This window comes from Catharus ustulatus, chromosome 7, assembly GCF_009819885.2.
Source record: "Catharus ustulatus isolate bCatUst1 chromosome 7, bCatUst1.pri.v2, whole genome shotgun sequence".
In the NCBI taxonomy this organism is placed as follows: domain Eukaryota; kingdom Metazoa; phylum Chordata; class Aves; order Passeriformes; family Turdidae; genus Catharus; species Catharus ustulatus.
The window spans coordinates 11,399,232-11,426,772 of record NC_046227.1 but is presented as its reverse complement, the minus strand read 5'-3'; the positions used below and the strand labels follow the sequence as shown (position 1 = coordinate 11,426,772).

Here is a 27,541-nt window from a genome sequence, read left to right as displayed (position 1 = left end):
CGCCGCCGCGCCGCCCGCCAGAACCCCGCCCCGCTCCCGGCCCAGCCGAGCCCAGCGGCGGGGGCCGCCCGCACCACGCCGCCCGGCGCATTGTGGGGCTCGTCACTGGCGGCGGCCCGCCGGGGGCTGTAGTTCTGGGCGGCAGCCGAGCGGAAGCTATCGGGGCCCTTCCTCAGTCGCCGCTGTGTTGCATGCGGGGCTGCGGCGGGAAGGAGCGGCAGCGTGGGGCGGGTAAGCGAGCGCTTGGCGCCGGCCCGGAGCTGCTCTGCCACCTCACGGGCGAGCGGCGCGTTCCGTGCCTCACACCCCTGCAGGGGTTAACCCTCCCTCCTCTCGCTCTGGGGGCCGTTCCCCGCCGGGCCGCGGCACCACCCGGGCTGGAAGGTACGGCGGGCCGCGCTGGGTACGGCGGCTTCCTTGCGGCTGGTTGGGGTCGGAGCGCGGGGCCCGAGCGTGAGGCGGTGTCCGGGGCTGGCCCCGCGCTCCGGGACAGAGGAGGAATTCCGGCGCCTGTCCGGCTTGGCAGCTGACAGGACTCTTTTGGCGGTGGTGATGCTCTAATGTAACGTAGCGCTGTGTTGAGCTCCGTCTGTTCGGTGTAAGCGGGGGCGGCGGTGCCTGCAGGCGGTGCCCGGGGTGACCTTCAGCAGCCTGGGGTGCCCGTCACCCAGCGGACTCCCTGGAGGGTCGTGTCACCGCGAACACGAGGCAGCCCGCGGTGACATCTTAGTTGTTGTCCTGCTTGGGCGTGGAAGGCAAGGAAATTTTGGCTTTTAGCAACTTAATTACATTGTTGCATTTTTATCAGCTGATTAAATTGGAGTACGAGTATCTGTCAGTAAATGTCATTTACTCTGTCGACTATGCTAGTGGAGAAATTTATGTGGAGTGGCATGCTCGTATTTTTATCTTTAATGCAATCTTCAGCTGTTGCAGAGGTGCCTATTTCTTGGTTATATTTCACAGTTATTGTTGACTGATTATGACAGTCTGATGCAGATATTGATATACAAATAAATAACTTAAATCATTAGAAAGTGACAGTCGATTTTAGGTTTGTTTTCAGATACTTGTTTTCTTTCAAAAGATGTAGTTCTTAGTAAAAATAGGCAGAACTTCTTTTTAATTACACTTCTGACACTGAAGCTGAATTGAAAAAAATTATTTTCCAATACATTTTTCCACTCTGTAGTGACAGTGTGATTATTAGAGCTGTATCTGTTTATCGAATTTCTGTTATGAGTATCTGAAAATGTAGTTTGAAGAACATTGGAAAACCACAGGCTTTCCTGAGGGTGGTTTGCCTCTAATAGTGCGCTTCCGGAATTACTGTTGTGCAGTAGAAACGCTGTCTTTCAGAAATGATAATCATGATTTGTTGATTAGTTTTCCAAGGAGACACAAATAGAGCATTTTCACAGAGATAGGTACAAAAAAGAAGACATCCTATTTTTCTGCTTTGATTGCTAGTGATATTGTGGTGACTGAGTCATATAGATCAGTTTGGTTAATTCTAATACAGAATTATAACTTAAAATGCTGAGCACTGGCTGGAATATAGGTCAAGGAAATGAAAGTACTTTTTTGGGTGATCAACTGTACATCAACTGAAGATGTTAGTGATTTCAGTTGAATGTTATTCAATTTCCCTTCAAGTATACTTTATAGAAAAAAAGCTTGAGTTTTAAAAAAAGCTGATTACAACCTTTGTAATGAAATATTAACAGAGAACTTAGCAGAATGAGGCATTAACAAAATTCCTCAAGAGCATTTATTGTATTTTATACTCTAACCAATAGGCAATTCATGATAGTTCTTGATTCCTTTGAGATCATAGCATTACTACATATATATATAATTTCTTCTGAATAAAGAAAATTTGCAAGAAAAGATGCATACAGGTAGTATGCACGTTTTGCAATGTTTATACAACATGCAATGTTTTGATTATGCATTTACAGAAAAAATTTAGGAATTAATAAAACATAGTGTGTGTCTTTAACATAGGTCACAGTCATAGTTTGTTTCAGGCTAAGGGATACTTCAATTAGGCATTTGCTGGTTTTTCATAGTACTAAGGGTGATACAGACAACCTCCAAATGTGTAAGACTTCATTAAGTCTTAAGTGTCAAGCTATATTCAACAGTATGCATGTATACATGTACATAAAGCATATATACATGTACTTAACAGGCAAGTGTTGCCACTTTGGAGAATATGAGCGATTACAAATGACAGCCAAGGAGAATGAGTGAGCCTGGTTTGGCGTAGCCAGATGAAATAGCATGAGGGAATGTTGCGGCCAGCTTCATGATCCCCATGCAATTCATCATTCTCCAAGAGGTGTTCTCCAGCTTCCCCTCTTAAGCCTTACCCCTATCCCAAAAGAAAAACAATCCAGAAGATGGGGGATATTTTGTTTGCTTTTGTACAGTTTCTTATACCATTTTTTAATGATTGAAAGTCTGTTGCAAGGTTGTTTATTATTATTACAGTTTTTTTAGGATTGTAATGGCCTATTCTTTAAAATATTTTTTTCTTTACTTGAGAGAAACAAAAGCACTAAATAGATTTCTGTAGCAATCATGTTGGCTGAAAATAACAGGTGTTAGGCACAAAGCAAATGTTAATTGTGATAGGCAAAGTTTGTGTTCACATAGATTTGTTTTTCAGTTGATAATCCTTTGTCCTTCATCTACTGCTGGATGGTGTTGAAGAATTTGGCCTCTGCTTCTGAGCACTAGTCCCAGGAATGTTTTGGCAGCAATTCAGTGTGGTCATGTTTGCTATAAGAATAGAACTGTTTAATTAACCTTGAAATTTAGAGTATGTTGATTGCTATTAGCTGGCTTGACAGCATTCCAATTTTAGCAATGGAAAAAGTACTGTGTTAATGACTTGATACAGTTTTTTTAATTGCGTACTTACATGGCAGTAAAATTTGGCATCCGAGAATAATACACTTGTTTACTTGGCTTGGTTTTGGAAAATGGATGTTGTCTTCTCTTTTAAACAAGTTAAAATCTTCTTTGTTAGGATCTTCTTTGTTGTCAAAATTTTGTTTGTGTTACTTGTGGCCTAATGTCTTGCATCCTGGAATTGTACAGAGTAGCAGACCTAGTTTAGTCTTTCCAAGTACTTGTGGGGAGTCAGCTCTCAACAAATGGAAAAATAGCAGGAATAACAGTTTATTTATGTTGAAGTTCAGGTATTGTCAATATAGATGCCAATATTCTGCATAGTTTTTAACTTTTTGTGCACAAAGAAATAACACATACAGCTGTCTGGTTACCAGTTGTAAAGCAAATCCCTCACCTCTCTCGTAGTTCAGATTTGAATTAGAGTTCTCTAGTGGTAGAATGTCTCCAGAATGATAGTCTATCTTGAGGTGCCCCAACTCTTTCTGCGTCCATCTGAAATTGCTCAAAGTGGTACTTAGAAAGACAAGATCAGTTTTTAATGCTTTATAACTATTTGATCTTTCTCTAAGACTTGAGTCAATATTGCTTTTTCAAGTTAATCTTCACTAGGGTCTTGCGACTCACTGAAGGAGAAATTTATAAAATCTCTTTAGAGCACCTTCGATTCTCTAGGGCAGATACAAAAGGTGTAGGAATAGTTCCCACTTGTACAGGAAGTGTGCTTTATGTACCCCAGGTTTCAGCTTTTTTTACTTGGAGACAAATGATAGCTGATATGTGAGACACACATTGGGGAGTAAAATTTAATCCAGAGAGTACAGAAATAGTAAGACTGAGATAGGTATGCATGTGTATATATAAAATGTTGTCTGGTATTTCCATCTCTCATGAACCTTCCTTGAAGAGAACACCACTGCTACATATGGGTTGTTCTCCAGTATTTGAATTTCCCTTGTTTTTTTCCATGTTCAATTGACCTATTAGTAAAAGATGCAAACATAATGGGAAATTTCCCTGTGAGGGAGTAGGGGGACTAAACTAATAAGGTATAGAATTAATATAGTAAATTGACTGTAGAAATAATCTTCATAAATAAAGATTAAAATCAATACCTGAGAAAGTTTTCTGTTTTCTCTTTTGGACATGTCCTTAAAAGCCACATTGTAAATTTTATGGGTTTTATTTAAATGTATTTAATTATAGTTGTGACTTGCAGGAGGAATCTGCAGTTAGGAAATAGTTTTATAGTTGTGGTGTAGAAGGATCATGGAGACACTTTCAGGGTGGAACTGCCCAGTGCTTGAATTTCTACAGAAATGCCCCATGGTACAGGAAACTAAAGCTATGAGGAGCACTGGAAGTGCAAGCATTAACTTTTATGGTGTTTGCTTATCTAGTAAACTTCTCAAAGGTTTTACAGATGAGTTTGCCCTTTCATTTCAATAGATCGGTGTTGGCCTGGTGCTCTAGAAAACATTTAGCCAAATCACTTTTTTTTTTTTTTCGCTCTCTTTGGCTGAACTGAGATTGACCTGCCACAAATAGCGCTTCTGCTTTGCACTCAGAAGAGAGATTAAAACCAATCTTGAGAAGTAGCAGCATTCATTTTTATATTTTTAAAACTCAAAGGAAAAAGGTTGAGTTACTATACTGCTGTACTTTCTCTAGCGGTAGAGTGAGTCTTTTTATTACAAAACAAAGTAATTTGCTTGTGTGGATCTGCAGCAGTCTTCTTAAATGTCTTTCATTATGCTGTATAAAGCTGCTTTAGAGAAGGGGGTATGTATAGTTCATGCTTTTCAGCAATCCGTTTGAAAAACAACCTCTAGAAAATAAACTTTAGAAGCATCTATACATTCTGATGGAAAACGTTGCTGAAATTTTAAGTTTTTTCTTTTCTATTAAGTGTTTAACATGCATAATAATTACAGCTGGTAAGCAGAGTACATACATACAGAAATGAATGGCAAAACAAGAAGATACTGCTCACAAGTATGAGCTGACCTTAATGGAAGAAAGTTCTTTTTTGATCTCCTGCCAAAGTCTACAAGCAGATGAACTGACAGGCTCCAGGCTTGCTTTAAAAAGCTCCTGCACTGTCCATTTTAATCTTGTCAAATGAGAGGTTGCTACAGAGAGCAAAACAAATCTCTGATTGTTGTGCTTGATGATTAGAGATCTTGGGGAAATTGTTAAGAGCAAATTTTAAATTACTGAAAGATTTTAAGAGAATTTTATGTTAACTGAAGAGGAGGGAAAAAGAGACTTGCTTTCAATTTTATATCTTTCTGACATCTAGAACTACTGTTTTATATGGAAGGTGACTAATCAGTCTTGGCAAAGGAAAAGCCTATTTTTATTCTATTAAACTTTTCTGATAGCTTATCTGAATCAGTCGCAGTAGTTTCATTTTCTGGCTTACATGAGTCCCTGCTGAAGAGAAAACACAAATCTTACCACGATCCACAAAATATATTTCTGATAGGTTCAATTTTTCATTAACAGACTCCTAAAGGAAAAGAGACTCAGGCAAACAGTTGTATAAAACTTAAATTTTTTCACAATAGAAATGTTAAGGGTGATGTTTTTAAAATCCTGCCTTTAGAATCCATCACTTTAAATAAATGTAGTGACCTGAAGAAAATCTCTGTTTAGTTGGAGCTGCTGTCTGTTAGCATAAAAAGGAAATGCCTCATTTCACTGAATGACCTGAATACACTAAAATTATATGAAAGAGGATGAATAGTACAGACAAAGAGATATTTGACCAAATCCATGTTTAAGGTGAGATGTCCACAGGGAGAAAACATATTGTAATGCTACCTTTTACATTTGCTGTGTAAACTGAAATTTAATGCTTGAATGCTTGTATTGCTTTTAAAAAAACCATAATTAATTATAGTGCAGAAGGAAAATTCAGACTGAAGGAGACAAAAGTCACACCAATTTACCTGTCTCTCTTGAAAGAGTGAAATCTGTTAAACTTTGGCATTCTTTGTGTTTTATTTTCAGGTGATGGGTGAACTGAGAAGCTGGTGAAGCTCACATGAAATACTTCTACTGATCAGTAGTAGCCCAGGTGAAACAGGCATATCCTAAGATGGCTGTAGATCTGGAGTATGAACCAGCCTATAGAAGCTGATGCCAGATTTGTGAGTCTCTGTGGCTTGATGGCTCTCACTCTGTCTCTAAACCAAAGCCATCTTTTTACCAAAGCAGTAAAGGAATGGTGCACAGCTTGATTACAGAATGCTCTTTCCAAGGAATTGAACTGTGAAGGAAGGACTCATGAGTTTTGATCCCAGGGGCTTGGAGAGCGTCCCTGGTAAGTTGAAGAATTACTATTACAAATTTTTAGTGTGTCTAATGTCATAAAACACCAACCTGAAGGCAGTCTTACATTTCACATTCTTTGTACTGCTTATGTGGTTGCAGAGTCCATTTGACTCACTTGTGAAGTCAGTGTGCACTCTAAAATACTGCTTGTAAAATTCTCACTGTCAATAGTCAACACTGGTGTTTTTTCCATTTAAAGATACTGCAGACAGTATTCATCTTGAGTGGAAATCTTGCAAAGATAATCGTTGCATACTGTTGATATTTTACCAATTTAGTGTTAATGTGGAGGTTTTTGCAATAATTGTGAAGAGATTAAGGGACACACACAACACCCCACAACATAGAAAGAGCTAAACTTTGCAGGAGTTTTAATATCATGATTCTCAGAGTGTGATTCCATAAGGATGATAATGGAATTTTATACTTGCTCTCTGATCTTAAAGCAGTATTCAATTGGTTTTACTTTTAAGATTGTTTACATCTATGTCCAGTATCAAACCAGTGCACAAAACAGATGAACCAAAAAAAAAGTGAGTTTCCTTCAGAAATGTGAAGTGTAACAACTGTGAAAAATCAGTTAGGATATAGGAAATCAATAGCTGGTAAAATGTAGGTTTGTGTTTTAGCTCAATGAGGAAGAGGCAAGATGTTGCAGCTCATTACATACATTATATTCAGAAAGTTGGAGGGACACAGTATACCATCTTTTCAGGAAATTAAGGGTCAGCTGGGGGTGAGGAGCTTACAAGTATTGCAGTATAAATCAAGTGTACATTCAGTAAGTATTCTGGTGTTTTGTCTGGTACAGATTAATTGTTTCCAAATCTACTGAAGATTTATGAAGTATTTTATAGCACATAAAGTGCATAGTACTGTAGCAACACTATTAAATTTTACATATATTTAACAATGCACTATTGCTGGCATTTACTCTCAGATGGCTGCTCCAATGAGGACCTTCCTGAGGTGGAGTTGGTGAGCCTGCTGGAAGAGCAGTTGCCAGATTACAAGTTACGAGTGGACTCTCTGTACCTGTATGAAAATCCAGAGTGGATCCAGCCCACGGCTTGCCATGGCCGGCTGCCGGAGATCGCTTCTCCAGCTCACCAGGAGGACTCCTTCCGTTACATGAGTGAGTCGGTGTTTATTTCCCCAAATATTGAAGTTAAAAATCTAGATACAAAGAATTGTGCTTGAAGAGATGTAATACTAGAGGTGTGAGTGTGCAGCAGCTCTGTTTGTTAACGGTGCTGTGGTTGATTTGGGGATGTTCCCCTGATGTTTTGTGTCAGCAGTGTTTGTGAAGTGCTGTCAGTGGTTTCTTTTGGAGATAGAAAAGGAATAAATGGCACATGGGTGGATACTAGATCAGTGTTGATCACTGCTTTCCAGTTCTGAAAATACTAAGTTACTTATTCCTAAACCTATCAAATCTTAAAGAAGAAAATGAACTGCTGCAATCACATCAAGAAATCTTTAATATGTTGAAAAGCAAATGTATAGGAAGTTACCAAACTCAACATTTACTTGCCTGTAGTTTCACATTGTTTTCATGTGAGGAGAATGCATTGTAATCTCCTGAGAGAAATGGGGAAGTCCTGTTTCCTCCATATATTGAACTAAAACCACATAGAAGAGTAAACTTGTTATTTATGTACAATCTGTAATGATTACTTTGTCCTTGGTATATGCTACCTCTAAAAGAGTATTTTGTAGTTTAAGTTTCCCAAGGTTGCATAGCAAAGGAGTAAGGAAGACGAAAACATTCCCTCCCAGGAATGCAATACTCAGCAATTTTGAGTGATTTGTTACGAGTTGACCTTGCAGGCTTTGAACTCTTGTAACTGTGGAAAGTAATTGGAAAGCTGCTCCATGTTTATTGCTCAGTCTGTTTCTGATAATAATATTGCAAGCATAAATGATTTTGTAGTCAAGTGAATGCTTTTGTAGTTTGCTGGAAGCAGTTCTGTAGTTGGTAGGGTGTGTACTTGCCTCTGAGTGTTAATTACAAAGAAGTGGGATCAGAGTCTATCTGTGCTGGAAGGAGCTCTGTCGAAGCTTTCTTCTCAACACCTCACCTGTGTGACGAAGCACAGGCTCCGAAGGAGACCTTCAGTCACTGTGATCATGCGTTTTCAGCCTGCAGGGAGAGGGAGGGGTTTTATCAGCAAAGTTTTCATAAAACCTGTTGTGCATTATTTGGCTGTCAAGGTACTGCAGAAAGGGCTGTGTTCCTATTTCTCACACAGGGAAGTTCTTTTCAGAGAAGGTGTCCTGTGAAAATAGTAAACTGCTTGTAGGAGTTTTTTAAGCAGCTTTTTAAGCTATAAATTTTTTCTTGTAACAATGAAATTTAATTAAAAGATAGCTGTTAAGCTTAGCATAAAAAACTAATTCTTCTATAATTTAAGAACACTTTCATAACTGCTGAGTCATATAAACTCAAGATAAATATGGTTTATGTTTCTCCTGTCCAGACATTGGTTACACTTGAAATCATACTAGTTTTTTTGAGACTGGTAACCTATAGGGACATGCTGGGAAGGTCCCAGACAAATACAGATATAAATAAAATTCTAGTTTTAATTGTTGTTGAATAACTTGTTAGGTGAAATTTTAATCTTTCTTTGTTGCCTGGAATTGGGAATAAATGTGACATGAAGCATGACATGGGGTTTTAGCTGTGTATCTTCCTCCCCCTGTATAAGTATGGAAACATTTTTATAACCTTTTGCAAGAGAGAATGCTGAATATATGGTTTGAATGAATTTGCAGTTGAGAAAAAAGCCCCAAAACAATACAGCAGTTCCTGCACCTGAGCTCCTCCTCTTTTTATGGCTGCTTCTGCCTATAAGAAGGTCTGTCCCATAACCAGTTAGGTTCACACTGACAGTGTTTTCAGTGAGGTGGAAGAATATTTTCTGCTTCGACTGTGCTAGCGTAAGAAATCCTGAATTAGAAAAGATCTCTCTTTGGAACTACTTTGTATGTGTGAATAAAGTGTAATGGCACAACATAACAAGAATTTTAACCAAAATGAGGAGTTGCTTGCAACTTTCATTTGGCAAGGTGAGTATTGCATGTGCATGTGATCTTAAGAGAGAATTCTGATAAAGTGTGTATAGTTTTGATCCTGTACTGAGAGAAAATACTGAAATTTATATAGAGCTCTAAGTTTCAAAGCTGTTGGTTCTGTGATTTCAGTTATCAGAGTAAATATATTTGCTCTTAATTTTAGGAACTTACCTACCTGAGTAACCTTGTATGGAATTAGTGTAAATTTTTATTAAAGGGACTGGATAGAAACTTGTAACTTGAAATCACCTGCTAGGAACAGTTACCACAGGAGAGCTGGCTATAATATTCTGCCTGCAATGGCTGTAACTTAGTTATGTATGTGCAATGAATTTTCCAAATACTGATAAGCTAGATAAGTTTGCCAGCAGCAGCCAGTATCAGCAACCAAGTAGTACAGTAAAATTGTGCTCCAAATGCATTTTATGCTAAGCAACCAAGTAGTACAGTAAAATTGTGCTCCAAATGCATTTTATGCTACTGATAGATATGTACTTTAAATTTAATAGAGAGTTTCTATTTTTTCCCTGCTTAGAAATACAATTAATAAGTGGCAATGCTGTAAGTTCAAAGCTCCTGCGTACTTGAACAGCATGTGTTGGGTTTTTATGTCTACTGGTCTACCTGATGAAAAGCATTTGGTTTGCTATTTTGATATATATTTTTTTAAGCTTTTAGTGAAACAGTATTTGTTACTAAAATGCAACTTGGTTTTAATCTTAGCACAGCTGTAGTGTTATGCTTTAAAAGATTGATTGTGGGCATTATGTATGTAAAGGGTATAGACAGTTTATATAACATATGTAAATAAAGTGTGTGTGCACTTTAGCTTGCCGCTTTACTATCCCATAACTAAGTTTGCAGTCTTCAACAAAACAAACAAAGGAAAAAACTGATAATCAATGCACTCTGTATTCAGAATAAGAATGAGATTTAAATAAGGTAAAAGAGTGAAGGAAATCTTGAGATCAAATCCATATTAATCTCATTTTCCAGTTCAGTGAGGTTGAAATTAGTTTCTAAACAGGTTAACATAAACCTTCAGCTGAAGCAGATACTTCTGTAATTTTTAAATTTATATTGCTGCCTTCTTCACTTCAATGATTCTGACTTCATAAAGCAAAAACAGCAAATTGCTCTTGAGCTTAGTAGAAACTAATTAATCTCCTGATAGATGTATAATTCTGCTTCTGAAGGAAATAATGTTTAAATGGTTCCCTAAAAGGCCTAAAAAAGCATTAATAGTGAAAAAAACTATGTTTGCACATGCATTTATTTTTTGATTGTGGTAGATGCATGGCAGAAAATCATCTGTTTCTTTACATTTTAATTCTTTCTCCTCTTTGTTCTCTTTTCCCTCTACATATCTTTCATTGTCTGTCACTTTAGCTCTTATTGAACTTCCTTCCTCCTCCTTGGATGGATCTCACAAATTTGCACAAGGTAATTAAGATACCTTTGTTACTACCATCTTCTTTTTATCAGGACATGAGCAGACCAATGCTTTACAGTTTTAGCACCATGTTTTGTTCAGAGGTGTCGCAAATTCTTCATGCTTTGCTTCTTCCTCACTCAGTTCCTCTATTTCCAATCCTACTGTTTCTCAATTTTTTAATAGTTCAACAAACTCTTCAAACCTTGGAGTCACTTGATTACTAAGATAGCATTTACTGCTACATCTAATCCTCCAGCAGGCTGGAGGATTCGGTTGCTTAGCTGGATTCAAAAAGTTACTCACAAGAGATTTTTGTCCTTTTTCTAAATTTGAAGGATGTGTGAGCACCTCAAGTCTTAGTTAACATTGCTGAAAGGTGTAAATGTTCAATATCTCATTTATCAGTCTCCCAAATGAGTATTGTTTCACATATCTGAAGCTGAAGATGCATTTTCATAGCCTCTGCTGGCTTCATCAACCAAGTACTGTATTTGTATATAAACAACATCCTCTGAATTCTGCTCTGCCACTTCCCACAATCTTCTTGTCTTTCCTTCAATAAAATAAGCATGTTTGTCTCTCTTCAGTCCTTGGCACGGATAAAGTGGAGCAGAAAGACTATGGTGAAGCTGACATGGTCAAACGTCTGTTAGCTGAGGTATGCTTGTCTCTGTCACGTTGTGTTAGCCCAGGTGAGGGAATGTATTTGAGGGAGGGCTTTATTCACGTGCTGACCATTTTGATTTGGTTATCTTCAAGAGCTGCTTATCAAACATATGGGTAATGAGAAACTGCCCTTTTGCTTGCACCACCTCAGAAACAAAATTTAACAAAACTATGGGTATCCATGAAAACAATGAGTATAAGAAAGAACGAGCTTTCTTCTGATTTCCTGTTGCTTGTCTGCTTCTACCCTTTTACCACTGTTTAAGCTGAGCAGTCTGTTCTGGAGAGTGTCACTGGAAAGGGCACAGGCCTAAGTAAATAAGATTTTTGTGTGTGTGTGTGATTCAATAGAGCCCACGTAATCTTTGTATTCAGCACAAAACCCAAAACTGTCCCCAGGTTTGGTGCTTTCCCCTCCTGTTACTGCAAATGGCTGTGGAAAAGAATATGCTGTATCAAAAAGCACAGTTATGGATGTACAGTAAATTCACGAATACAAGCCGCACTGAGTATAAGCCGCATCTCTGGGTGTTGGCAAATATTTCGGTTTTTGTCCATAAATAAGCCACACCCAAATATAAGCCGCTCTGTCGTTCGCAGCGAGGACCCGCGTGCAATTAGTAACAGAACGGCGGGAGGGCGGGGTTTACTGGCTGAGCTAAGGCTGTGCAGGCTCGGCCCGCTAGGGGCTGCCGACGGGGCCAGGTGGCCCAGCCCGGTGCTGCCGCTCGGGGCCAGCCGCCGCTGCCACTGGGCTCGGTCACCCCGGGTCGGCGCTGCCCCGCGGTGGCAGGCAGGGACGGAGCTTTCCTGCGCCCGTGGCGCCGGCGGCGGGCGCGGACAAAGCACCCCGCCTCCTCCCCAAGACGCGGCAATGGCGGCGCGCACTTCCCCCCCCCCCCCCGGGCCGCGGCAATGGCGGTGCGCACTTCCCCCCCACTCCCCGGGCCACAGCAATGGCTGCACGGGGCTCCCGTCTGCTCCCGGAGCCGCGGCAGTGGCGGCACCCCCCCCCCGTCCTCCCTGAACCACGGCAATGGCGGCGCAGGGCCCCCGTCGGCTCCCCGAGCCGCGGCAATGGCGGCGCGCCCCCTCACCCGTCCTCCCCTGGGCTGCGGCAGAGGAGGGAAGAAGAGAGCTCTCCCGCCTCTCTTCCCGCCCCCCGTGCTGCCTGCAGGGAGCCAGGGCAACACGGTAACACTGTAACAATCGCGAAATGCCGGCTTTTACTGGCAGGTGCTTGGCTCGGCGCCCTGGCTGGCACATCTGGGGTCAGAAAATTATTCACATATTAGCTGCCCCCGACTATTAGCCGCACTTCCGGGTTTCCACCAAAATTTTTGTCAAATTGCTGCGGCTTGTATTCGTGAAATTACTGTATTCTGGATCCAAGTGATTGAAGCATTAATAATTTTCCAACAGTGTTGATCCATTTGAGAGTGAAGTGGGACCTCAGAGTGGTGATGCATTGAGCAATATCTAGGAGAATCTAAAACTACTCTGAATTTAAACCTTACATGATCAAAAGGAAACGTTTTTTTCTCATTTTGTGAGCAGAAAGATCGGGACCTAGAACTGGCAGCTCGGATTGGACAAGCCCTCCTTAAGCGAAACCATCTGTTGATGGAACAGAATGAAGCACTGGAAGAACAGTTAGGACAAACTCTAGACAGAGTAAGTGGTTGCTTTTCTTTCTTTTATTTTTCTTTATTTAGGGTTTTTTTTTAATTTTTTTCTCTTTTTTCCCCATTTGTGATGATGGCAAGAGGATTAATAGAAATATATCATTTCTTAGTGAAAGGGGTGATCGGGCTAGAAGTGTGCTTAGATGTCATTCTCCTGATCATTGTTCTATCACTTTTTTGCAGTCCAGGAATTGAATATGAAGATAACATATTGTAATTACTGAGAAATTATGAGAATGCTAGATATCATTAGGGTATATCTGACCAGCAGTCTCATTTCCCTCCATTAAACTAAAAATGGACTAATATAAGTCAAAATAAGAGATTGATATCTCACATGAGTTGCTACAGAGCAACTTCACAGGTGAGGAAACAGACAGAAAGTGAGCTATGGGGTGCTTAAATTAAGAGTAAACAAATGAATAAATAAAATGTAATGAAAAATGAATTCTGATCAAGATCTTCCCTCCTTCTCGTCCTGTAAGCACAAATTCTTGATCTAACATTTTCTTTCTTTTTCTTTCTTAAAAAAAGAATAAAATAGTTAACCAAAAATAAACAAACACTGTGGTCAACAGATGTAGTGTAAGCTACAGTGAAATGGATTCAACTGCTTGTATAAAACAGTATGCTAGTAACAAAGATGTACTCATAATCAGCTGTATGACAGCATAAACTTAGGTACTCATATAAAAATGTAGATAGGCAAAATAGATTTTATCTTAATGAGATCTGTCTCTACTTTTGTTTTTAATTGTCCTGTGGCTCGTGGTACCATGTCTTCATGGCTGGAGGGTACCACTCTAAACATGCAAATAGTTGTCTCTCAATCCTTTTCTCCAAGAAGTCAAAATTCAGAATAATGGTCATAATCAAAATGATAGCTAGCATGTTGAAATGAAATAATGTATCAAGGCAACTGGAGAATGATTTTGCAGTAAACTATTTAAAAAGTAGGTTCTGTTATTCATTTTTGTGGTGTCTTGAATTTTCTGTCTCCCTTGCAATGGTAAAATTATGATTTTGCGAACTTCCTATGAAATAAATGGAGGTGTGAGCTATTCAGGAGCAGTGATGTTCTAGAGGCTGCATAAATAATGCAGTATGATACTGTGTGTGTAAAGTGTGTTTCACATGGTGGTGATCTTCACTTGTCCTAGGTTAACCAGCTGCAGCATGAGCTGTCAAAGAAGGATGACCTGCTGCGTATTGTTTCCATCGCTTCTGAGGAGAGCGAGACGGATTCCAGCTGTTCCACACCACTGCGTTTCAACGAGTCCTTCACTGTCTGCCATGATCCACTGCAGCTGGATGTCCTGCAGGATAAACTCCGAGAGCTGGAGGAGGAGAACCTGGCTCTGCGGTCCAAGGTACCTCTGACTGACAGCTGGTGCTGTATGTGCTGGGTGTGAAACAAATCAGAGTGTTCAAAATCCAGCAGCAGGGTTTCTCTTGGAGCACATGGCTATTTTGTGTCACTCTATGCCAATCACTGCCGAGCACTTTCCCTCCATGCCCACATCCTTCTGTTTCCTTCATTCCTCATTGTCTCCAGAGTTCTCTAGCAGTCTGTTCTCAGTGCAGTTGTGATACATGAAAAAGCATACATAACGTACGTAAGCACCCAGCAAAAATACTTGGACACATCAGGCCCTCAAGCTCAAGCAGGTTATTTTGATATAAATCTGACTGCAATGAGCAGGTGTATTTGGGGAATTCCATTCTGTTGCCGTTGTTTTTGTCAGAAGATATTTAAGGGTTAATAAGCTTCCACTTAAATTATTTTAAAGATACACTTAGTTATGACTCTGTGATTAGTTTCTCTGTTTTAACTGGTGTCTCACGTGTGTGAAACTCTAATACAGGCTCTAGATATGCCATTAGAAGGATAGAGACTAAATGAATGGCCGGACAAAAAATGGCTATAAAATGGAACCAACAGCAAAAGTTCCAAGAATTGAAATCTACAGATGCAGTGTCTTGTCTTTGGTGGTGAAGAGTGGAACTTGTAAAATAGGATATTGTTTGAAGCTGGATTCTTTTTGTTGCGTTTAAGAAAAGGGGGCATTGTTTGTAAGAAAGGTGAGGGTTGTGGTGTGTGTGTGTGTGTGTGTGTGTGTGTTTGTGTGTGTGTGTGTGTGTGGTGTTTTGATTTTTTTTTTTAATGTGAACCTTTCCCAATATACTTCAATACTTTTTATACCAGTACTAGACTACATTCTTTTAATGTCAGCAAAATACTACTGCCCTTGTCTTGTCTCCAAAATACTCAGCTTGAGATGCACATTCTTCCCAAAAGTTCCTAAGGCCAACTGGATATTTTAGTGGTGCTGTAGGCTAAGAAAGAGATCAGTTTGCCTTTATTTTTCTCCTGAGCCTGTATATGATTGCACAAGTTTACAGACCAGCCAGGGCTTAATCGTTCTGTGATATAACATAACCTTCAGTGACTTGGAATAGGCTCAATTACAATGAGCCTCTATTTGCTTTTTTATTTCTTTTCATGTGACAGGACTATGTAAAGCAGTGTATTTGCCTGTACTTGTGTAAATGTACTGTTTACTGGGATAATCTTTAAAACCATTTCCTGAGTTTTACAGTGTGAGTCCCTTACTGGCAAAGAGTCCTGAATATAGAAGACTTGTCTGTGCTAAATTTAATGTTGCCATCCTCACAGTCAGAAGTGTGAATGTGGAGAGCTTCATATTGTTTAGATATGTTGTGATACCCAGTCTCTGGCCCAGAAAATTTAGTCTAAATAGACAAGTTGGGAATATGGAGAAGAGCTGTTCTACCAAGAGCTTTTCAGTGCCATAAGGGAGTTGGCTAACATTAGTCAGTTTTCAAGACTTTTTTTAAACTTAAGTTTTTTGAATCAAATTAAATTACTTATTTCTGATTTCTGTCTAGGTTCACTTTTCCTACCAAGTTACATCTTTTTGCAACGTTTTTTTATTAGAACCAAGATACCAGGCTTTGTTCGTGTGTGTCTGTCTTTCACTCAAACCACCTGTAAAATTCTGGGAAACAGGTTATTGAGGAAAACACAGTTGCATATAATTTTTTAAAGAAAGAGAGGAGATTCTTAGTTGCAAGAATTTTAGAAGTAAAAATTTATAACTTTATAGTTAAACTGAAATTGTTATTGATAAGTAAATAATTTTCTCAAAGGCTTGCCATCTGAAGTCAGAAACCATTACGTACGAAGAGAAGGAGCAGCAGCTGGTCAATGACTGTGTCAAAGAGCTCCGTGAGTATCCAGGCTGTATTTTGCAGTGGCAGGATGGTAGGTGAAATACCTAGTGCCTAGACCTTGTTAGTTAACCCTGAATCCAAAAATGAGCTTCAATAATTTATGCATATCATTGAAGTCTTGCCCTTTGCTCAAGTGCAGGGTTGTTTCTGTATTTCATCAAGTTTCACTCTGGCATTCAAATTCAGCTCTGTGTGTCATGTTTAGAAGGGGAAAATGAACACAAAAGGTAATGTCCATAAGCTTCCTAAACTGAAGCCTACAGATGCTAGTAAATCAACAAAATACTCTTCTTGTATATTCAGCTCACTTGACACTGAAATGGGTCAGTGTATAGACTCTTAAAACTATGAGCATATTCATTTTAAAATATATGTTACGAACCAAAGCATTTAAATTAGCAAGTGGCTTTGTTTGTCTAGAGCAGTTGTCTATATTTGCTTTGGGAACTGCTTATTTGCAAAGAACTGCAGCTACTCTTATAAATGCATGCAAAGTATTTGAAACAATAAAGAACAATACATTTTTTTATCTGTAGTCATTTGATCTGTACTACTTCCTTTGTGCATGATAACCTTAAATTATAGTTAAGATTATTTTTTTCCATACTACCACCATAAAGAAGACTGGATTGCTGCTTTTTTTTTCTTATTACAGATGGCCATAAAATACTATGAATTGGTACTTAGTTGGTTAATTTACTCTGATCCTGCTGAGAAAATGCACATATTTTGCAAATAGGAGTTAGTTCAAATATGCTTTCCTTCTGTGAGAATGTCTGTGAGTTCACTTTTTTATTCAATTCTATAGCATGAGTAGGTATGCTAGGTAATTTAGACTCACAGAAAGAATCTTCTCCTCAAGCTGTGTTGCCTACAGCTTTAAAATTTGCATTTTCAGGAATAAGCTTGAGTTCCCACAGACCCATAAACAGGGCCTTGTTCTTGAGTAAATGTGTGAGGTACAACAAGCACTGAAGTTGTAGTGTGACCTTTATGCAAGATTGATCAGACTTTCTTATGACTTTACAATGCTTTCAGGGCAAGTGTACAAACAAGGCTAACTGCATAAAAATGTTTCAACTCTTGGAGTTGTGTTGTCATCTCACTTTGTGAAGTGCTTGCTAAAAGAAAAAAAAAAGAACCAGGGAATTGTCTTCAGTGGATCTTTGAGAATTTGGGGAATATATAGTGACCAGGATCAAGAGTGTATGTTACAACTGACAAGGTTTGACAAAATGCTTTTGCTTACAATAGTAGTTAATAACAAGACTAATTCAGACCCAGACTTTTCCAGCATATTCCAAGTCTCGCCTTGGTCATGATTCATTATGTCATTTGAAATTGTTTTATTGTGGTCATTTCATGTACTGGTCCTGTGTATTTCAGATTCTGCATGCTTAGTTCTTAATATGTTACACATTAAGAAACATAATGCATTAATGCATTTGAAATTAACTCTTTTACCTCCTCCTCCCCACTGTTAGTCTTTTCCTTATGGAGTTCTAAGGCACTTACTTTTATATATTATGAATTGAATTCCTAAGAGTATTGGTGGGTTTGCAGTTTGTTGTTGACTTTGATTCATCCTTTCTGGGATTCAGGTTTGGTTTGGTTTTTGGTTTTGTATTTTTTTTGTGGGAGAAGTTCTCAGTTAAGTTCCTTTTGTGTTTTGTAGGCCAAACAAATGCTCAGATTTCCAGGATAACAGAGGAGTTGTCAGAAAAGAGTGAGGAGGTGATTCGCTACCAGGAAGAGATCTCATCCCTTTTGTCCCAGATTGTTGAACTTCAACATAAACTCAAAGAAGTAAGGGAATGCTGATAAAGTGTCAACATGCACGCGGGTGGCATGCAGCATGCGCATGCCAGTGCTTACAGCAGGCAAAAGCTGACTTGGCAGGCCATGGGGTTGCACTGCAAGAGAGTGGCTGTTCCAAGAAGGTCTGGCAGAGGATCAGTATCTTGGGGAAATCAGCTGAAAAAATGATGAGCATCTTTTTGTGCTTTCAGAATGTGATTGAGAAAGAGGAGCTGAAACTTCACTTACAAGCCTCCAAAGATGCTCAGAGACAACTGACAGCAGAGGTACTTAAGTCTTCTATAATATACATTTAGATAAATGTTTGGGATAGAACACAGGAGAAAGAAAACAGAGAGAGAGTGGGAACTACTGCTTTTTACTTATGTAGGATTTTAGTCTTTCATTGTGTTGAGTCATATGATTGGAGGAAAAGAGGAATTATCTTAAGCCTACACAAATGTTTTTGTAGTTCACAGGAGTATGAAAAGCAAGGAGTTTTCAAATCAGGAGGTCTTACTATTCTTAGTTATGAGGAAAAGAATGCTATAGTGTGAATATTATTGATTATATCAACAGTACTGTGGCTCATTAGATTTTAAGGCAGTTCTCTTTTTTGCTTCTTTTGCATCAGTAGTTAGTGTATTTGCATTTTTTCAATGTATTTTCCTTTGAATTTCGTCATGCTTTTTCCTCTTTTGAATCTTTGTGCTTTGTCACTAAAACCACTCTGGGTGCTGTGCTGGCTGTTGTCCATCCAGTAGTGGGCACGTGCCCTGCAGCCGTAAGAATCTCAGAGTGTTGAATCAGCCATTCTAGGCTACTGTAGGAGTTCATTCAGTTTCACTCTGTCTTCTCTCTGAAGAGATCATGTGATAGCCTCTGTTCTCTTCCAGCTCCATGAGTTGCAAGATCGGAATGTGGAGTGTCTGGGGATGTTGCACGAGTCCCAGGAAGAAGTGAAGTTGCTGCGCAGCAGAGCCAGCTCTGTCGCTTGTCTCTGCCACCCGCAGTCCCGTGGAACGTTTCCTGTGGTAAGCAACATGTCTAACGTGGCACACACCAGTGGCACACACAACTGTGGCAGTGAGCAGCTCTAGGAGCACAACAGCCTTTGCAGAAGCTGCAGCCAGAGCTACTTTGTAGTAGGTAAAGGAGCTGATCTGTTGTTTTTTTAGTTCTTCAATGTGTGAAGAACTTGTGAGAAATTGAGGAAATTAGTTAGGAACTTAACTGTTCACTTGATATATTGTGACACTGCAATTATTTTTCCGTTTTCTATGCCGTTTCAGTTTAATAAGGGAATTGGCATGTTCTGTAGCTTATGCTCAGTTGTGCTAGTGTCTTGTTTGATGTTGGTGTGAATTTTATAACTCAACAGTGTTTCTTTAAGAAACACAGCATCTCACATACTCAAAATAGCTGGTAATTCTTCAGGTTTTGATTGGTTGTTCTGTGTGTACAGAATCACTCGCGTACACTTGTAAGAAGTGCTCTTAAAATTGTAGCTTAACTGAAGCAACCAATGTACAGAGTAAATAAAGAAACACAAGGAAAAAGCAGATGTTGCTAAAGAAAACTGGACCCATCCTGGTTACACATGGGTGTAGTTATGCTGGAAAACTGTCCTTTCTTCAGAGGCAGGAGGGTTTGTCAAAAGCATACTGATACTGGGCAAACAAATACAGATTGTTAGAAGTAATTTTTACAGATATTTTCTGCTAAAATTGTCAGAAGGAAGAATTGAATCTAATTTGTCAACTCTTACGGTTTCCATTTTTCTCTAGGATTCCATTGCAGCAGAAATTGAAGGGACAATGCGGAAGGAATTGAGCCAGGGTGATGAATCTGTTCTCTCCAAGCAAAAGTATGTTTTTGTCTGTCTTTGTGCTATTTTGGTATTTATCCATAGGCTTGTATTAATTAAGGTGAAATTGATTTCTGGGACTCCATAAGTGCATATATTCCCTCTTTAATGTTTTCATTGTAAATAAAAAAAGATTTGCAGTATTTGGTAATCTTTTCAATTTTGAAACCTGCTAGTCTTATTTGGTTCTATGAGAGGCTGGGAATTGCTAAAAGGATGTTATTATTTCATTCTGTAATTTGTGGGATTTTTTGATCCAAATTCTCTGATGCACAGGACTAGTTTTATCCCTTTTAATGCTTATAGAAAAATTGCCAGACAGATGACATTATAGCTGAAAGACACATAACAGTTTTCAAAACCCTGAAGATCGGTTTCTGGATTTCGTCGTTCTGACCAAGAAGTAATAAACTAAATGTGTGTTTCTGAAAGCATATACAAATTAAATAAATAAAATACATATTCTGAATAGTCTAAAGCAGTTATCAGTAGAGGTTCACATCATTCAGATAAAGAAGTGGTAATTCTGATACTTAATAGAGTAGATCTCCTGAAGACATGAGTGTTTTGGGCAATCATGTTTTTCTGAACATCCCTTTAGTGAGGTTTCTGCAGACTTTTCAAAGTTTGTTTTTCAGAAATTTTTCTTTATTTTATCTTTTATGCTTCTAAAAACCACATTTGTTTGCTTGTCTTTTCTGCAGGGATCAACAGAAACGAGTGTTTGACACTGTCAAGGTTGCTAATGTCATCCGTGGCCGCTGCTCTTCCTTTCCTGCCCCATTGCCAATCCCTGGATCAAATCGCTCAAGTGCTGTTATGACAGCAAAGCCCTTCCAGTCTGGCATGCACCACTTGGAGAGCCATGCGCAGACAGCCCCAGGGAACAGCTCTGAGAAGAATTTGAAGTAGGAAGCACAGCCTGTTACCTTTTTCTGAAAAGAACTGGTTCAAAACTAAAGCCAGACTGGACTTCTGCTGTGTAATAGAGAAATAGTTAATTTAATGGGCTTAATACCTATTTGATGTTTCTCACAGAGATGCTCACAGTCCTGGCCAGCCGGGAATCCCTGGAGACAATGAGGTGGTCACAGCTCTGCACAGGCTCTCCCTGCGTCATCAGAACTACCTGAGTGAGAAGCAGTTCTTCGAGGAGGAGTGGGACCGGAAAATGCATTTGCTGGCTGAGCAGAAAGAAGAGGCTAGTGGCTGTAGTACACCAACAGAAAGCTCTTTTTCCCCAAGTACAAACTCAGAATTCACGGATCTCTCTGCCAGCTCTAGTAATCTCCGTGTTCTCCTACCAGAGAAGTTGCAGATTGTCAAACCCATTGAAGGTAAGAGGATGATCCTCCTCCTCTCATTAGCAGAAAAGGATTTTATATTTGCCAGCTAATTCATTGTGTGTATAGCTAGGTATGATGTGCAGTAACAGGAAGCAGTAGTGGTAGGCTTCATGCCAGTGAGCTCATCACCATCGCTTTCTATTTGGCTTTCCTAGAGGGTGCTAAGTGTTAGGCTGCTTCTTGGCATTGCCATCTGGTGGATGTGTGGATCACAGTGTGGGCACCAGCCAGCTACACTTGTTTTCTTAATGCATTCTTGTGACTTGATACAGTAGTAGGTAATGGCTCTGAATCTCTTCTCTTTTGTCACACCAGGATCTCAGACCCTTTTCCATTGGCAGCAGCTTGCTCGACCCAACCTAGGCACCATTCTTGACCCAAGACCAGGTGTTGTTACTAAAGGCTTTACCCCTCTGACTGATGATACTGTGCACCACATTTCTGACCTGGAGGAGGATGATGAGGAAGAAGGTGAAGGAGGTATAACATTTCAAGCACAACAGTCCTTCCCGGAGGAAAAGAAATGTGCGTTGGCAAAGCCAGTGGCAGGGATTTTCCTGCCACCTATTACTTCAGCAGCAGTACCACTCACTGGTAAGAAGCACAGTTATTGTTTCCTCCTGATTCTATTTAGCAGTGTCCTTTTCTCTGTGGAAAGTGTTTGACTGTGTGGTAATGCTGTCTTTGCTGGTTTTGTTCTTTACTTCAAAAAAAAGGACTCAGAAAATCAGCAGTGATAATAACATCGTCTTAAACTTTTGTTTCATTTTTGTACATCTTTATTTTGATCCTCAATGGATGTAAACTCTTCACATTGCAGCCTCAAATCCAGGGAAGTGTCTATCTTCAACAAATTCCACATTTACCTTCACTACCTGTAGGATCCTTCACCCATCTGATGTCACTCAAGTTACTCCCAGGTAAGAGGACTGCTAACATCCTAAATGTTGCTGCATAGGGGTAAACAGTTAGTTTCTGGCTTTTGATACACAGACCAGTTTAAAAAATACTATAGCAGTTAGGCAACATGTAGGATGTTACTAATAAAAATGGTTGTAGCTACAAAGGGAAACTTGCACTTCTCTAGAGTGAGGGTTAAAACAGGTTAAGGTAACTTGAAGTAAATTTTAACTCTTAAGTAGCAGATACCTTGTATCATATAGCCATTGTGGAAAAAAAGATTCCATTATAATTTATTTTCTGTTTCTATTATATTTTTTTAAACTAACTGGACAACTGTGTTAATGTTCTATCTACTAGAGTACAGGTGATCACAGAAGGTAAATTCATTGGTACTTCGCAGAACAATAATACTGAGTACTGAAGCTGTCACAGCTAATAGCAATAGTTAAGGTTTTTCTTGAGTCTTCTGTATACTAAAAGGCAAATGAAGACTGGATATTAAAATGTCTAATGTGTGTATATTCTCTGTTTAATTTTTATTGTCTTTCAGCTCCATGGGTGCTCCATTTTCACTGGGGAATACTGGCAACAGTACTGGAAACTCAGTAGTGAGCACTCCAGCCATTCCTTACAGACTCAGTATTGGAGAATTTCTCACCAACAGAAGAGACTCAACTACCACTTTCAGCAGCACAAGCAGCCTGGCTAAGCTTTTGCAAGAACGAGGCATCTCTGCCAAGGTTTACGACAGCCCCATGTTAGAAAAACTGCCTTTGCAACAACCCCCTCGAACTCTTCCCATTCCTTCTACTCCACCAAATTCTCCTTCGCGTTCACCTTGTCCTTCCCCTCCACTGTTTGAATCTCGAGTACATCACTCAGAGAATTTCCTGGCTTCTCGACCAGCAGAAACGTTCTTGCAGGAAATGTATGGCCTAAAGCCCTCCCGTAACGTCCCAGACGTAGGCCAGCTGAAGATGAGCCTCGTGGACAGACTGAAGAGGCTGGGCATTGCCAGGGTGATCAAGCCCCCTGAAACACAGAACCATGGCAAGAATCAGGGGCCAGAGGTTGGCTTGCAGAGGCAGGACTCAGCTGGGTTTTTAAATGCAGGTAGCAATCTAATGGCAGGACTGAGAAGAAACCAGAGCCTTCCAGCCATGATTGGAGCACTGGGAGCTCCTGTTTGCACACAGTCATCAAAGATGAATATACTAAAGGAAGACTAACTGGCCTGAAAGGTGTTTGACTTAGAGCACAGTAAATAATTTGAGGGATGAACATCCAGTACAGACAGGCATTGTTAGGTATGTTACAGAAGAGTTGGAGAAGGCATGTGCATGTTAAAATGTGGGAGAGACAAGCGTTGGGACCAAGGAGCAAAGGAACATTGCTTGGGTTTGAGGAAGAAGGTTTTGTGGGAGGTAGAAAGGTAAACCAAAGCTTTATTTCAAGACCCCTTCAGCATCTTAACTTAGTCAGAATTGAGGACTATTGTGGACATTTTCAGTGTTTTAACCCTTTAACCTGTACACGTAGGGATTTTATTTTTTCCACCATACACTTGTAGTATTTACTAGTTTGCAGTCAGACTACATAATTTAAATATAATATTAAGATAACAATCAGTCTGACCAGCATTACCAGCCCAAGTTCCTCTCTGTAGCAAACAAATATGAAAACTTCAATTTTTTTTATTCTTTTATTTTCCATTTCAGAAACTGTTCTCTTTTGAACTCCTCACTTTGAGAAGCGGGAGAGAACCTTTAGCTCTGTGTAAGAAAGTAACAATTCCGTTTACAAGCACAGGATTTATATTTTGAAAGAATGCAATTATGTTAGTGAGATATTAACGGAAGTTATTTTCTTTCCAGAGCTTGTGAACAAAGCACACAGAGAAATGTGCAATGAATAAGAATTAAGAAGCAGGAAAGTGTGCATTGGAGTGAAAACGTCAAGCTGATAAATCTTTCCAAAGTGTAGTGTGCATCTGTTAAAATGAGGATAGTTTTGTGTGCACACACCAGTATCTCAGGCACATTTCAGCATTGCAAAAGGAAATAAACCCTAGGTGCTTGATTCAGGGTTTCTTTTAAAAGACTTAAATGGAGAGCATTTACTTTGAGGAAAGTGTTGGAAGTTCAGAAAACTGCCTCTTGTCTTGCCAAGTTACACATTCTGTATATTTGAGAGTTTTCCACTAAACTTTATGCCTTTCATTCATTTATGTCTCATTTTAAGCAGGATTTTGTTTAAAAGATTTCATTAAGAGCAAAATTTGCCGGTCTCTATATAGAAACAGGAAGAAAAAAGCTGGTGTTTTTCATAGCATTTTAATGAATATTGAAATCCAGTGATCAGTGAGGGAATGTGGTTCTGAACACAGCTGAAGCAAACTTTCCAACTCAAAAAAGAACTTCATTTTAGAAATCTACTTTCTGAGTTAATCATCAAAATATTACTGCCCATGTTGCTTTTTTGATGCCTTCCTGTCCAAGGTTCTAATCATAAGTGAACAATCTACAACAGATTTTTTGTGTAACTTACAAAAAAGTTGTCTGTGCTAATGACTTATATAGAAACAGTTTCTTAGTCATTATGTAAATTTTCACTATACCTATCAACATTATAAAATTATTTGTTTCCATACAATTAGATTAAGCAGTTAAGTTTACCTTGCCTGTTACCATGTAAGTGGGGTATAGCTGGCAGCTGACTGGGGGTGTGAAGCATCAGTGCAATTACAATGATTTGCGTTTGCCATCAGGCACACCCTCCATAATCAGCACCCTCATTGCTGCAGGGGTGAGTGGAGTAGGGCAGGAAAAGAAAGCTTCTTAACCTTGTTTATAGGAAATTTGTAATGTGGCCTTTCTGATTTTACAGTTCTACAGATCTTCTGATGACTCTTTGATATTTTTGTTTTGTAAAAGGAAAAGGAGTAACCACTTCAAACGTGCACAGGGATTCTTAGCAGAAGCTTGTCTGTCAGCAGCGCACAGAAATATTCCGGAACTCCTGGAGTTGCCTTTTGCTCTCTTAAGCAAAACCTTACATTACAAAAGGTGAATTTTATTTAAAAGACTATATACGGGTTAAATTTTTTTTTTTAATGAAAAGTATTTAATTTTTTCATGTAAGTATTTATGTTTGTATGTACTTAGCTGTGCATAGTGTCTTGCCTAGCTACATTAGGTAAGAGTGAAAGGAGGGAGTGCAGTGTTGTTCTCCAGTGGCCTGAGATGGGTATGTTTGCTGTGTATCTGTAGCTTCCAGGCAAACAAGTTAGCAAAAGCTTAGACAGCTTGTATCAACAGAGAAGTGTGTAGCATGTCAAAAGTCCGTCCATTTTATGTGTTTATTGTAGGAATACCTGAGTTACAGATAAATAGTTGAAGGTATTACACTGCGTTTCTAAGTGGCTTCATAAGATAACTCCAGCCATTGGATCAGCAGAGTAGCAAACCAGCTAAGGCAGAATTCCTTTGGCAGACCATGGTTCAGGTAAAACTAATCTACAAGCATATAAATTAAATGCATGTTTCTCTTGGGGACACCTCCCTATTCCATAGCCCAGCAATATAAACTGGCTCAGTTCAAACAATGCTGTGGATGTTGAGAGGTCAGTTTGTTCCGTAGCTGAGGTGTATCATCAAATACTTTACATAAGGCAAAAAGAAAATGGAAGAACCTTTATACCATGATGTTTGTGTGTGTTTACCCAGTTGGTTGATGCTGGGGTGCAGTGTTGTTCAAATTCTGTCATGCATTTATGTCTTTGGATGGTCATGCACAGTTTGGGTATATGTGTCTGGCTTGCAGTAACAGGGAAAATTGATACTTCTTGCAAGTTTACCATTTTGTGCCAAAACCTAGAAGATAAACCTTTTTTTAATAACATGTTTCTGAGAACATTTTAGAAGTTACCATGATTCTAGGAATGATTTGGCTTTTGTTGTCTCCCATAGGAGAGGTAAGAGGTGACAAACTAGCATGGCTGACATCCTGCACCAGATCTTTTGTTTTAGTAGAGGTAGACCTAGGATGAACGGAGAATTACATTTTGGCAAGGTTCTGTTATCTTGCAGGTTTGAGTCAAACGTGGATGCTAGAAAGGACTTAACTATGCTTGTGCAAGTTACAAGAGACAGAAGGGAATTGTTGAATTTATCTTATTCTGATTGTCTTAAAGCACAAAGTTAAAGCTTTCTAGTTTCACTGTTAGTTTTTGATAAACTCAGTGATACCTGCATGCTCAAAATACCTGTGATCAAAGTTAAACATCTACTGCAGTCAAACAGTAACAGAGGGAAGGAGAATAATTGGTTTGGGCTTCATTTGGCTGTTACATGAGGGGATTACACACAATGTTTGAACAGTCTGGGATTTTCATGGTATTTTTTCCATCTGCTTTTTGCACTTGTTGTTTCATAGTGGAATGTAAATTTGATAATAAACATGTATAACATGCCATTTTTTTCAGTATATTGCTGATCTTCTGTGGTTTGTTCCAAATGTCATCTTCTCTACTACAGTGTTCTATAACAAACCTAAAATCAGGCTTTTTTGTGGCTAAAATGTATAGTGTATGATTATTATACTGTACACAAGCTTAGTGAAGTAAGTTGGGATCTGCAGAAGTGGTGGCTTTAGAAGCCAATAAATTGATTTAGACAGTATTTAAGTGTTTTAATGATTAAGTACTTAAGTGATTTAAATGAATCTTCGTATTTTCTGGTACCTCAGAAGGTTTGTGCATAGGTGGTGCTTTGGGGTTTTTACAGCAGCTAGTGTGTTCCTCTAGGATAACAGTTAGCACTGCAGCATTGGCTAACACCACCACAGATGTTTTTTCATCTCAGTAGCTGACGTTATGTGAGCTCTACAGATTTGTGACAAATGGGGGTAGACATTATAGCAGTTCTGTGTGCATGCTCACCACGGGCGGCAAATATAAAATGTTTAAGGAGCTGGGTGCTTACCTAGTGACTTTTCCTGCGCTTAGAAATAAGACTCAAAAATCAGCAAGGTAAGTGAACGTAGGATAACTGGACACCTTCAACCATGAAGCTGAAGCTGTAACTACAGCAATTGATTTTCACTGTTGAGACTATTCTATGTAGAGCATACTCTGAAATCCAGGTCACAGACAGATCCTGCTGAGGATGCCAGATGACAAATGCTTAACTTTATCTTGAAGTGTACCAAGCCACAAAGAATAAATGATTCTAAGTGATGGGGACAAGTAACA

The 27,541-nt window shown here is 39.3% G+C and overlaps 1 protein-coding gene across 1 annotated transcript; it reads left to right on the top strand.

Moving 5' to 3' along the window:
* The first annotated feature begins 94 nt into the window (after positions 1–94).
* On the top strand, positions 95–26,775 carry TRAK2 (trafficking kinesin protein 2). Its single transcript, XM_042779446.1, is given in 18 exon segments — positions 95–384; positions 5,935–6,247; positions 7,199–7,393; positions 10,726–10,779; positions 11,359–11,429; positions 12,995–13,111; positions 14,283–14,492; positions 16,294–16,372; positions 18,053–18,183; positions 18,387–18,461; positions 19,071–19,208; positions 19,962–20,041; positions 20,746–20,949; positions 21,080–21,378; positions 21,703–21,981; positions 22,208–22,307; positions 22,841–23,423; positions 23,426–26,775. Coding segments are annotated over 17 exon segments (2,766 nt in total). The 5' UTR covers positions 95–384; positions 5,935–6,210; the 3' UTR covers positions 23,540–26,775.
* The last annotated feature ends 766 nt before the right edge of the window (positions 26,776–27,541 follow it).